The 14,536-nt window shown below is 40.2% G+C and overlaps 1 protein-coding gene across 1 annotated transcript in view; it reads right to left on the bottom strand.

Annotated features, from left to right (window-relative positions):
• The window catches only part of csmd3b (CUB and Sushi multiple domains 3b), a 2,092,226-nt gene that overhangs the window by 1,865,103 nt on the left and 212,587 nt on the right, over positions 1–14,536 (bottom strand). The window contains exon 3 of the mRNA XM_041189252.1: positions 13,215–13,327. Within this exon, the coding sequence (XP_041045186.1) occupies positions 13,215–13,327 (113 nt within the window). The remainder of the gene's footprint in view (positions 1–13,214; positions 13,328–14,536) is intronic.

Here is a 14,536-nt window from a genome sequence, read left to right as displayed (position 1 = left end):
ACTGCTGCTTCGCTGTAAATGCAGCTGTGTGTGACATAGAGTGTGAAATCCTCTACTTGATCATCGCAGGAAAGAGAATTAAAAAAAATTAAATCTTTCTACAGTTAATATTCCCACAATAAAAAAACTTCACAACAACAGGTTTGCTGTCAAATTGAGTTCTTCACTGATTCAATCAGGATTCTGTTCTACGTACATTTATTAGAATATTAACTAGTCTTGCAGATGATAGCATGCCACCTCAGTAGGGAAAGGTGGCAAGGCTCCATCTTCCGAGTACACATCAGTAACATGAGATAGGATCACTGTGACATCTTGAAAATGGATGGTATCTCAAAATATGGTAGTGTTACATAAAAGAAACAATAACCATAAGCCACACACTGGTGAGATTCATCAAATTGATGCTTTATACTCCACGTAGGCTCATTAGAACACATTAAGGATGAGGAAAGGCTCAAGCTACACAAAGCCTGTCACCATGGAAACTGCAAAACTTGAAGGAATGTGTTTTTCATAATGTCGAAGAGAAACAAATCTATTTTACAATTATAAATGGCCTGAAAAAGCCTCATCAAATCCGAAAAGGCATTTTTACACAAGTACCGGCTGCATTTTTATAGTGGGTTGCACATAATGCAATATCCCAAATTCAACAACAAAGAATATCTGTTGCATGTTTGAAAACATAGATTTTGAGGAGGTTTTTGAGAAGTACAGTAGCATGGTAAAGAGGCTCAGAGCATTGTGTGGTGGGGGCATGGGTTGGGGAAGGAGGGGGCCGCTGGGAGTAAGGTGGGGTTCTTGTAGGACCAAGGTGGTTGAAAGCTCTCCCGTCGAATGAGGAGTTTTAGGTTGAGTAAGGCCCAAGAGATCAAATTCAAAACCAAAGTCTTGAGGACAGGGCTGCAAAAGGTTACAAAGACTAGATGGGTAAGATCACAGAGAGCTTTAATTTATAAAAATAATGAGAATTCTAAAATCCTTTCTTTGAAGCTCATGGTGGATGAGGTGATGAGGGACATGGAAGAGAGAGACAAAAAATGGAACAGCTTGATGTTTTGGATGAGTTTAAGAATTTTATCCTGAATTGTTTTAATCAGTGCCATGATTGACCCTGAAAGAGTGGTGACAAAGAACTACTAATCACTCAACATCTTGCATATTGACAGCACTGCAGATTTTGGGGTCAGCAGCATTTGAATAATTTAAATGAGCTCCCAGTATTCAAAGTGCCTTTCATTGGCTGGTGGCCCATTTGGAGGTAGGAAATTGTGTGCTGTTTCTTGATTTAAAAGTTTTTGTAGATCTCCTTTGCAGAAGAATTCCTTAGTGTAGCAGGGACAAGAGGGCCATTAGAGAAAGGTAGCCAAGGCAGCCAATGGGAACTCAACTTCCCACAGACTGTCATTCATGCTTGAAGAAAGCTAGAACACAGGCATTTACCTACACAACAATGAGGAAAATTCCCCAAGTATGTCCTGTCCGCAAGTGCAGGACAAATCCAAACCGGCAAATTACTGCCCAATCAGTCTACTCTCAATCATTGGCAAAGTGATTGAAGGTGTCATTGACAATGCTATGAAGAAGCTCTTACTCAAAAATAACTGCTCACCAATACTCAGCTTGGGTTCCAGGGCCACTTGGTTCTTGACCTCATTAAAGCCTTGGTATAAACATGGACCAAAGAGCTGAATGCCAGATTTGAAGTGAAACTAATTGCCCTTGATATTAAAGCAGCATTTGACCAAGTGTAGCATCAAGGAGCTATAGCAAAATTAAAGTCAATGGGAATCAAAGGGAAAACTCTCCACTGACTGGAGTCATACAGCTTAATTGGCACCCCATTCACCAACTTAAACATTCACTCTCTCCAGCACCACTGCACAGAGTGGGAGCAGTGCGTAATGCCTACAAGGTGCACTGCAGCAACTCACCAAGCCTCCTTTAACAGCACTTTCCAAACCCATGATCTCCACTACCTAGTAGGACAAAGGCAGAAAATGTATGGGAACACCATCACTTGCAAGTCTCCCTCCAAGCCACACACCATTATGTGGGGAACTATCTCTATTCCTTCACTGTTGCTGACAGCACTGTGGACGTACCTACACCATATGGACTGCAGCAGTTCATGAAGGTGTCTCATCAACTCCTTCACAAGGGCAATTAGTGAATGGGCAATAAATGCTGGCTTTGCCAGTGGCACCCACATCCCATGAAAGCATTAAAAAAGGAAAAATTAATTATGCACCTCTAATAGCCTGAGATGGTAATTACTCGCTCTATTCACCATGCATTCCACTCCCCCCAAGCCCCCCCATTATGGTTTGCCTAATGACAACTAGATATCTAAATTAGGTAACTCCGAAAAATGGATGTGGGAATTACAATGTCAGATTAATCAGAATCTGCTGATTGAAATACAGGCACTGCACCAGTTTCATGCTACCTGCTCATTAGAATAAATGTTGCATGAAATAAGTGCTAACTTTGCTGTTCGTTCACCGCACACATCAGCAGTGAGCCCAAAAGTCTAGCCCCAAGGAGCTTGTTACAGTGCTGTAAGAAATTTAATGATCTCACATGGGCAGTCAAAACCAGTGAATGCATCTCCAGATACCACATCCTGCCAACTGCAATACCCATGTATTCACCACACTCGAGCACTCACACCTTCCTTCTCACATCCCACTTAGACTTCATCCCACAATCTCTTCTGATTTACCAGCTCTAGATGGTGTAAACATGCACCTCTGACTTCGTGTCCTTGCATCATACCTCACCTTTGCCATTTTGTCCCTCTCCTTTCAGATACCCAAGGAGTTCAACCTGGCCAGGCAGAGGTGAAACAGCAAGAAGTCAGAGGTGATCAAGATGCACTGTCACTCAGTCTCACCATCACCTGATTTCACCATCACAGCTTAGATACGGATGCTGCACATAATTTAGAGGGTAGAAGCAAGATCTGCACATGGTGAGAGGCTGGCTACAAGTGGCCGGCAGACAGAGCAGGGGGAAAGGATTATTCAGGTGTTAGCTCATCATTCTGCTACAGAGGATTCTGGTGAAGACTTTGATATGGTAGGCCACAGAAGAAGGATGCTGGTTATGTACAATGAAATGCTTGGTGCATTGGGAAGCCTTGCAGAAAACCTGCATTCAATGTCAAGCAGCATGGAGAAGTTCAGCACCAACCTGGCCCAATGCTTTGCATGGAGCTTGGAAGCCTATCGTTTCCAGCATGGAAGTGCTGGCCAACACCATTAGCACACTGTGAAACCTCAACTATGATGCAACAGCTATCACCAGAAGTCTAAGCGCTGAAGTGGAAGGTCTGACTCACCTCTTGCAAGCTCACATTGCCTCAAGCAGGCTGTTACTATTGCCATCATGGCTGCGGATACCAGTTTTGAAAGGGACTTGCAGTTGTCACAGTAATTCTGCAATCTGTCCACAAATAGATTACTAGGATTGCTGAGGCTTTGCAACCAGGAAGAACTAGAGACTAAAAACATGCTGCCCTCTCTCAGGATGACAACATTCATGCTCCCACCCTTGCCACATTGCTAGTCTGCTTCCTGTTGCCTCTTAGCCAGTTGGCTCATACTGCTGCTGCCAATGCTGAGATGATGCAGTTTGAAGCCAAATCTTCAAGGCCTAGAGTCACTTGCTATCATCCTTCAAAGTCTGGTTATTTGCTTCACAGAGATCCAGCAACCTTCTACCAGCCATGCTACACCCACTGGGGTAGTAGCACATAGGAACGCTAGGACAGGCAAAGGTATACAAAAGATAGGCATTAAGGCAATGCATAAGAGAATGACTAAATATTACATAATTTCTAAATGAATGATTTCATTTATAAATTTGGTTTGGAATGTTTAATTTGTGGTTGCTTTTATTTTTCTATTGAGGCCAGTGATGGGTTTCCCTTTGCAGCACAGTCTCCACAAGCAACTGCTATTCAGGTAACAGAAGGTAAAAGCAGCTCAACCTATTTCTTTTGGTGTCGGCTTGCACCTTCAGGGTTGCATGAAAAACCTGCCCACCTTTCATCTCAGCTGACAACCATAAAGTGAAATTTCCATTAAACTAATGACAAAAAAAACGCTTCAAAAGGATGGCTTGAGAAGTTTATCTTTAACAAAATGTTCTATTAACAAAACAGAATGTTTTATTTGTATATCAGAAAAATGTTAATGCTATTTTTAAGCCTTCCAGCATTAGTACCAAGCATCTTTCTCAGAGAAAAGGTTTTGTGTGTTTATAGATTAAGTTGTGCTGCACAAAAACAAAAGCCATCCAACACAGGGAGGGGGAGAGGAAAAATCTTTTACAACTTTATCCTTTTATTCTTATAATAAATATGGAAGACAGGTAATAGTTATGCAGAATTCCAATCTTTATTTTCCTTGCAGCTAACTGGGAAAGCACAACAATTAGTGGCAATGAATTGACAGAGGTGTTTTTCTATTTTCAGAATTATTTTCTTAAACAGTTATTTGCAGGAAGATGTAGTTACCATATATTAAATCTGGTGATAAAACAGACACAGGAAAGTAAAAGACACAATGGACTGGATTTTACTGTCGGCGGTGAAGGGATATTACTCATTTTTAACCTCAAAGAAAGTTACCCCCAAGGATTTAGCAGGTTCCAGAGTGTTGATCCCCTCTATGCTGATGTGACTTTGATTCTGGTGCTTTGAATCTTTTCAATAGGACCTCTGGTATCTAGCAGCAGTGGTGTCATCAAGCAGCCAATCAGATTGTAGATTTCTCAAGACAACAATCCAGGAAGTGAAAAGAAAAACAGAATTACCTGGAAAAACTCAGCAAGTCTGGCAGCATCGGCGGAGAAGAAAAACTCAGCTGTGAAAAGCATGGAATACAATTCACTTTTTAACCATTTTACAGAAAACAAAATAAAGATTGGGGCATAAATGTAGAAGTAGAAGTTGATATATCATAGGCTTTTAAAAAAATAACCATTTTTATTATTTTAAAAAATATAAAAACTTTAGTTTGTATTCTGCAGAAACAATACTCTTTGCTGGTAAAATTAGTTTTTCAGGGCCACAGAGATTGTTCAGCAATACTGTGGCTTAGTATAATGCTAAAACTCATTTCCACCTCGATTAATAAGGCATAACATTTTCAATGGTTTTTAAAGAAAGTCTAGTGCAAAGAAGTTGAAGTTCACATCAAATCACTGATTCAGTGTTGACTACTTTTGCAAAGACTACAACAACGCACCATGCTGAGGAACAAGATATCATTGACTGTAACTTCCATATTTCCATGTTTCAATGTACATGCAGTGACTCCAGTAGTTGCTGTCAGTTTTAGACAGTAATACCAACAAACGCTGACAATTTTACTGCCATTACAACCAAAAATTCTGTGCCATTATTTTTATCCCAAACTAAATGCAATAGTGGAATAGAAGAAAGTACCTAAGAAAGTGCTTAATGTATTAGGCAAAATACAAGGTCCCCAAAACAATGGCAGATTAAATTAAATGGTGGCAGGTGTAAAGGCTTATGAAGAACAACAGTATTGCTGAAAAAAGAGATTTTTTTTGTTGATTCTTTTCGTCTTGCACTCATAAGGGACAATTTGCAAGAAAATATGAAAAATTTGAGCAACAGGTGAAGCTAGCTGTTTCATGCTGCTACTATGTCGTAGCAACACGAGTGGTATTCGCCACTAACAGGGTGCTACCATCAAGCCAAAAAGACACTCTGCATATAACACAAATGGAAATGTGGTGCATGAATTTCAATGCTGATGTGATGCTAGGTATGTAAGCTGCATGTCTAAAGGACTAGCAGATCGTTTCAAACAGCATGACCCTTCTGCTGTTCGCAACAGGCAACGTACGGACTGTACCCAACCAGCCTGTGCTTGCAAAATTCAAAGCACAGTGCCCAACATTAGATGTGATTCCACAATTGGACAACATTTGCTAAATAATCCTCAGTGTGTTAAGAATTACGCTGACAACCAATTTAAGATTGTCCATTGGGCTCACAGTGTGGCGCATTTGTGTGCACTGGAAGCTAGGTATATTAATATGCAGGGCCCTGTTATTTGCAAACAGAAAGACCATGGGCATAGTTTTTTCCTTGTTGGGTGGGTGTAAGCCTGACCTGAATAAGAGAAAAATATTGCGCGATGACGTAGGGTGAGTGTCCTAGCGCTATATTTCTGTTGGTGGGCGCGCGCGAGAGGTGGCAGCACACCTGCTGACAATTTAGAGGCCTATCAAGCCCTTAATCATTTAACCAAATTGAATTTTTTGCTGCCTGTCCAACCTTACAGCTGGCAGGTGGGCGAATAGACCGAGGAGTCTCTGCATTTTTTACAAAACCTCACCCACAGGCGGGATGAGGTTTCAACCATTGATTAAAAAAACTTTTAAAACTCATTTTTAACATGTCCCTGCTCATGTGACACAATCACATGAGGGGATATGTTTTCTTTATTTTTCCAGTCTTTATTATTCATGTCAAAAATCTTCAGCTACCTGAGGCAGCTCTTTCAACGAGTGCACCTGTGTGCATGCGCTGATGTCTGCATGCACCCCCCACCACCCCACCACCCACCACCCCCCCCCCACCCCCAGCCCCCAGGCAGAGCTGAGCGTTTCAGCACGGGTCCCATGCTGGATGGCCATAAATTGAAATTGCAGTCAGGGCCCGATCATGGGCGACGGTCAGTTTCGCGGCTGCGCTGCCCTGACGAGATAAAAATCCTGCCCCATGTATACACATTGTGTCTGTTTCAGCTAAAAAAAACTTGGTGACAGCCATTCGCTGGTTCATTCCCCAGAGCAAAGTTTTGACCAATCAGAGTCAATTTCAAACAATGCTTGACAATTAACTGTTAGTCACCAACAATTGGTGCATTCTCCCTGGCAACGCCTCTACCAATCAGAGCCTACTTGCCAACCAATCAGCACTCTCTTCTTATACTGTATAAATATGTTGTTTCTCCCAGCATTGGTATTTTCTTGCAAATTATCCTGATGAGTGCAAGACGAAAAGCTTCGACAGAAAATTGTCTCTTTTTTTCAGCAATACTCATGTTCTCCACTACCAAACAACTAAGAACAACAGTCTTACACATTCTTCATCAATGGTGTTCAAATCGTGATGAAGAAAGCCACCCCATTCAAGTGTTTCAGAAGACTCAGCATTAAACACTTAATATGCAGAGCAGCAATCAAAAATTAACAAAGTCAATGCAATACTAAATTACAACCTAAAGGGTATTTAAGTCCGAAGAAGTTACGATCAATTGAATAGTTCAGATACTGGAGGCAGTGCAGAGAAAATCCATGAGGCTGATCACAAGGACTGGATAAAGAGGAAAGAATAAACTTCTCAGCCTAGAAAAAAGGCATGAGAAAGGTAGTATCATAGAAGCATATAAGATGGTTAAGTGAATGGAAAGGTAAATAGATATGAGAAAAACTATTTCCTCTGATGGAGGATTCTGAGACAAGGGCGCATAAACTTAAAATTAGAGATAGGCAGATCAGGAGGCACTTTGGTCAGAATATTACGGAGGGATGGGGGCGAGTGTGGGGGAAGATGTCTCCCTCTGTCCCAGCAGTGCCAATAGTGCATTAGTGGGTGCTAATGGAACCACAAGCAGGCCCATGGATCTTGGAGTCCAGGGTATTGGGCAAGTAGGGTTTGGGCGGTTTACAGAGCAGGGCAGGGGTTGGGAGTGATGTGATTAAAGGAGCATGTGGGCAGGAAGAAAGAGAGGTAATATCTAAGGGGGGCTGCTCCCGAAGATAGTACCCTGCCCTCCAACCCACTGTTTGAAACAGTTTTTTTAAAAGCAGCCTGCCCAATCTCACCAGACTGCCCAGACCAACCGTATTATGGTGTGGGCAGTGTTTTACCAGGGTCAACTGGCTTGTTAACAAGCCCAATTAATCCTTGATTATCTATCTAAGTATAATGGATGGGCTTCAATTTTGACATCCACTCTCCCCACCACCCCGCCAGTCTTTTGGGGTGGGCTCAGGGGCGGGCAGGAAGGTGGTGGGATGGGCACCCACTACTGTATTATACATGCCCCCACTGCCAAAAACATGCCCAGCAGGGGCACATATAATGCAGCCCTTTGTCACACAAATGGAAGTGGAAGTATATAACTCTTGCTTGCATAAATCAGTTGAGGCTAAGTCAATTAAAAAATTCAAAACTGAGATTGGTAGTTTTTTGTCGCCTCTATGTATGAAGGGTTATGTACTAAAGGTGGATAAGCGAAATTAGCATACTGATAAGCCAGTTTTTCTAAGTGAATAGCAGAACAGACTCGAAGTGCTGAGTGGTCTTTTATGCCTATTTAGATATTACATTGCATTAAACTGTAAGAGTAGGACAAGACTGAATCAATCATAATTCCCTGGTGACAAAATCTATAAAAAAATATATTCAGACAATATTCAGCAAGCTATATTTCCCAACAATCATATACCAAATGTGAAATATTCTGGTAGTCAGCTTTGATATACTTCCTGGTAATGATGTCTTAAAGAGTATTATAATCTGTGTAAAAATTATTTGGGTTTCACTGTCAACTGTCATTCCCTACCATAAGTCTTAATGCAAATTGAAATAATTGATGGAAAGGGTTTTACTTTCCACTTTTAAAATTTAACATGGAGATTTATTGCATTACACAAAGCATTAAAACTCATTTCCACACAGCAATGTAATGAAATGTATTCAATCTGTAAGCACTATAAAGGAGTTGCACAAAGATACTAACTTATTGCCAAAGGCTGGGCAAGGATGAACATTTAAATCTTCCTATGCTAAGTTGCCATTCTAAGTCTGGCACTTTTTGGTGGCCTCTGATGTGGGATATTCATCGTGACCTTGAAAGAAACCATGTACTTGCTCTCTCAGCGGCAAAGCTGCTAAGTCTCATTGACTTTAAAGGACATGGTGAAGACATGGTGAAATAATGCTACAAATATTGTCCTTAAAACAAGGTTTAAAAAATGAAACACAAGATTTATTTTTAAAAAATGTTTCCTTGCAAATATATGATCATGCAAAAACAGCAGAAAATTGACATTTGTCCATAGTCTATCTGAAAATAACTTCTGTATTTATTTCCATTACACCTTGCTTTGATTGTGACTTCTCATCACACTCTAAAACCCATTAACTTTTTATTCAATAAGTGCCATCTGGTACATGCACAAGAAATGATGTGTGGAGTTTGAAAAGATGGATTAATTATCGGATATTGATTTTAGTGTAAAATTATTAGGGTAAAACAACTAATAATTAAAACATTATAACTATTGGAAATGTAAATAAATGAAAACTCAGGTGCCAGTCCAGACGAATTCCTCAAGCTTTTTATTATTTTAATGTACTGTTACAGCATTTGAATTGGATGAAAGTAATACATTTGGAAGGAAGGCAAACATAGTAATAGGATAATAATGGTCCAATAATTGGAATGAAACTGGAAGAAATGTCAGTGGCTTGGAGAGGAATAGACAATGACCTTAATGGTAGCAAGGAGGTAGGAATAATATTGACAAATTGTATCCGATTTCCTATTTATGTATATTGCAGCATAAAACTAAGCAGGAATTTTTTGCGATCGTCAGTGCTTTGACTATTTTCTCAATTCTCTGTTATCTTGTATTGTGCACTACACAGGAAATTCAGGCAAATGGAAAATCCTTCAAAGGCCTTTATAGTGCCTTCTAAATCTGTTTTCTGAGAGGTGCATGAAAATGATAATGGGATAATCATCTTCTATTTTTTTTCTTGTCAGAAGAAGTATGTGATGTCTGATTTGCATTTTCCCAAAGCAGTAGTGCTGACACTAGGAATTCAATATGTGGCAGCGGATGATCAGCACAACATGAATGCACACACTTTGTGGTACAAACCATCATGACTAACACAAAAAAGCAACATCTAACAGTAAATTTCAAAGTAGGGCACTGAAAGGCAAATATCACAACCACTGAGCTACATATGTTAAACAATTAGCTTAATTATTATTTGTTGAACGATTGCCACAATGGTCCAATCAAATTTAGCTCGAGTATAATAGTTCAGTTTCAAATACAATTATATTCATTAATTACAGCCACGGACAAAAAATGTGGTCTTTTAGTTTCTTAGTCTAGCATAATATTCTACTGCATTTCCAAAAATAAGAAACATAATGAATCATTATCATGATTCATTATTATAGCTCAGCAGAATAACACAAAAGATTGATTTGATATCTGGAGTACCAAAGCTAGAGACAAACTCCCAACTCAGAACCTGAAACAAAAATAGTCCAAATTATGAAAAGCTGGAAATGTTCCATAAATGTGAATTGTTCAATTCAGATTATTTTAGATATAAACACACTTAGCCATCTAACAAATTTTACTTAGAAACACAGAATATGAATCACAGGAGGTGAAGTGTTCCGTTGAATGTATGCAGGATATCTTTTTGTGTCCTGTCAAAAGATTTTATCCATCATGGCTGGAGAAATTTGTTTTAGTGCCTAAAGCAATTGCAAACAATTTTGTATTTGCCTTAATTGTTTAGAGGTTTGCTGGCGCAATAGCAAAAATGGGAAGGAGGCCAACATTCGGCATCTCTGATGGGGTATTTTTTTATTCACTCACGAGATATGGGAGTCACTGGCTAGGCCAGCTTTTATTGCCCATCACTAATTGCCCTCATTCAGAGGACATTTTTAGAATCAATCATATTACTGTGGACCTGAAGGCACACATAGGCCAGACCAGGTAATGACAGCAGATTTCCTTCCTTAACATTAGTGAACCATGTGGATTTTTACAACAATCAGCAATGGTTTCATGGTCATCATTAGATGTTTATTTCCAGAGTTTTATTGAATTCAAATTTCACCATTCTGCCATGTTGGGATTTGAACTCAGGTCCCGAGTGCATTACCTTGGGTCTCTGGAATACTAATCTAGTGGCAAAACCACTAAGGCACAATATTCCCTTCCAACTGATGGCTATAGAAATGTGTTTAATGAAGAAGAAGAAACTATAGGCATATATCTCAGTCCTTGACACTTCAGGGTAAGTTTACTGCTTTAGTGCTCCCAGCAGGTAGCTGCACCCAAGCGAAGGGTGGCTCAGAGCCTCAGAGCTCTGTACTTGCCCTATCTCCAATTTGTGGGCTTGTTTTTTCATTTGTCCATGCAATGTGAACATCACTGGCAAAACTAGCATTAATTGCCCATCTTTGAGCAGGTTCCCCACTTACAGCACATTGTTTGTGAACTTATACATATTTTTCCAAGTCATTGACACTTAAAAACTGGTTGTTTTCCCACTTGTGTATTTAATGGAATGTTTAAATTTAGGATTGAATTTTACACTGTCTTTTCATTAATGCTCAGTGTTTTTTTGATGACAAACACTGGGGGAACTTGGAGAGCCTCATGAGCTGTAATGAGGGAAAGATGTAGCCCTGGCCCTCCACTTGACCGCATAATTTGCAATATTCTGTACTGGGAGCCGGGTTTTGCAAAATTACCTGATATATTCCAAAGTGCAACCAATCTAGAACAAGTGAAGAACATTCAAAACTTGACTTACTTCAGCTGCTCCATCAACTTGTAAATTCTGCAGATTAATTTTTTACATCTCAAACAGATATATGTATAAATAACTTTTAAAGTTTTACAGTAAAAGATGCAGAAACTGCTCCCCAGATCTCCTTGCTCCCCTCATTCCAAACAGTATGGTTAGTTCCCGATTGGATTTCATAGATGCTGCATTCTTGTCCTGAATACAATGAAATTAACAAAGCAGTTCCAAACCAATTTACCCATGTCTGATTATTAATGTATGATTGTCTGGGTAAGTAATTGAATCTTACTATTGTGAATCAAAAGATGCAATACAATCCAAGTATAATTTTAGTTCTTACTGTTCACAAAATTGAACAAGAAACCAAGGACAAAATAAATAGGTGTGCAGTCAGCAACTGATAGGTTAAAACAGTCAACCAACTGTTTTTTGCCAAGATATAACTTCAAGTTTTATGGTTATAGATATGTTGATCTGGACATCTCTGAATATAATGGTATTGGAGGAAAGCTGATCCACCATAATATAAAATACTGAAATCGTTGCATTGACTTATACAACGAACAGGAAAATTAAATAGTTGAATGGAGCTTTCCAATAGGCTTCTTCAGAAATTATTATATATTTTCAAATAATGTATGAATCCAAATTAGTTCTCTGAACACAACCAAATTGGTCAGCCAAATCTATCATGAGTAGAATAAGTACTCTGGACCTGACAATTCTGTAAAGTTACTCCATTGGCAAAGGAGTTACAGACCAGCCCAATCCTGTCTCAAATTCCTAGAGATAATGTCGTCTGCATGACAGGGCTGGTCTGCTGATACCTGCAGGACACATTAGCGACACCCATACAGATATTGCTACAGAAAATCAGAAAGGCGCTATGACACTCAGTGGGCGGAGAATAAGGTCCACAAAATACCCAACATCTAGATCAGTTCCCTGTTTCTTCAACTCCCAATGGAGCCAGCAGACCTTTTTATTTTTTTTTAAAAAAAGGGTAACTGATCCCTTCTTGGATCGATTATGTTTGGTGAAGGTTTGGAGCCAATAGCTCAACAGAACCAGCTCTCAGTGAGAGTTCCATTGAGGTGTTTTGAGGGCACAATAGATGGAATTGCTATGGCAACCTAGAAACCTCTGCAGATACACCCTGTTATTCTCACCTACAAAAATGTTGCAGACTGCTTTCAACGCAGTGCAATCTTAGTGGAACCAGAATCTGCCCCATTTTGGGGCCACCATCTGGAATTTACATTAGTGAAGCATCCAGGGCTCAAATAGAATTTTGGATCACAAGAGCAGCAGAGGAGTACAAATATATATGAAACACAGTTGGTTCCAGGCTGACATTGCCTCACATGTGATAAACAGAATATGCAGCCAAACACAGAACTTTATCGGGCACGTTCAGTTCAAAAATTTAATCCATTATGCTTATCACTCATGGTTTTCAAGATAAAAAAGTGTAGCAAAATGTATTACTGTAACACCCACCATAACAACCACCATAAATTTCTTTAAAAGGAAGTTCATATACGCTGAAGTAAAAAGAATAATCTGTAATTGTAGTAAATTAGCTTACCTTGGTAGAACAATTTAAATCCATGAGCACTGACAGCAAAGTCACTTGTAAGACGCAATGCAAACACAGACCCAGTACTTGTTACAGGTGCAGGCATCTGGAAGCCAGTTAACCTGCATGAGAAAAGGAACACAATTCATTAAAAAAAACACTCATACACAAAGCTACATCAACAAAATCAAAACCAACTTTTTAACAAAATAAAAATGCATTTCATCAAGAACATGGGGCTGGATTTTACATTGGGTTGGTGGTTCCACCCCCTCAGGTGAAATCTGGACATGAGCCTGCCTCCAGTTGGGGGTCTCTCACTGAAACCATTTAACAGCCGGCTGAACGTTAATTCATTTGAGGCAGGATCTTCACCCCTCAGTGGCAGAGAGCTGCCTCAGAGAGCTTCCAACAAATCAGAGACCAGCAGCTTTTGAGGACTGGCAGCATCACTGGGAGTAGTGGCCAATGCTGATATTGTCTGCAGAAGACGTGCTGTGCTGGAGCCAGGAGCAGAGGCAAGCCTGGAGGTCTCGTCAGACCCCGGCTGGCTGGCCCTAGCAAGAGGGGTGGGGTGCCTAGGTAGACACGGTAAAGGTGGGGAAGGAAACCAGTGGGGTGAAAGACTTGGTGGGAGAAGCCCTCTAGAATCAGGGGGCCCATTAAGGAAGCAGCCCCCCTGACCTCTCTCACTTGCCTGCCACAACCCCACACAGTGAAAATTGCTAGGTTGGACATTAGCGTGAGCCTCTCCCAGCCCTTGTTAAATCTCAGCGGCAGGAGGATGAAGCCCTTAACTGGCCATAAATTGGCCCATAGGCAGGCAAGCTGCCTGAGGGCTCACCAGCTGCTGGTGAAATTCAGTGAAATAATGGCTGGGGACGCTGGTAGATAATGGATAAGCCCCCCTCTGCAGGCCAATAAAATCCAGTCCATTGTTCATAGCAGCAATGTTTCCACCTAAATTGAAGTTATATCCTTACCGTTGTCTGCAATAAATTTAATGGTGCAATGAACTGGCATTCTATTTTTACTGGCAAAGAGAAGAGGTGTTAAAATTGTAAGAATCTACATAAAACCTAAACGCTAAAATTGCGGAGTATTTAAGCACCTAGATTTTCTAATTGATTAATGATAATCCATCAGCATCACTGTTATTAAGGAGTAAAGCAGTAAACAGCTTCGGAGTTTGCACATGCACAATTAAATGCGTTTATCTGGAAGTTGCTGTCCAAATTACCGGCTCCACCACAAGGTTTACTATCCCAGTCCTTCACATGTGGATTCAACATTAAAACAGATCAAGGGCTGAATTTTATTGGAAAGGATCA

Source organism: Carcharodon carcharias, chromosome 6, assembly GCF_017639515.1.
Source record: "Carcharodon carcharias isolate sCarCar2 chromosome 6, sCarCar2.pri, whole genome shotgun sequence".
NCBI lineage: Eukaryota > Metazoa > Chordata > Chondrichthyes > Lamniformes > Lamnidae > Carcharodon > Carcharodon carcharias.
The sequence above is the reverse complement of the archived record's forward strand: the minus strand, read 5'-3'. Positions and strand labels throughout refer to the sequence as shown.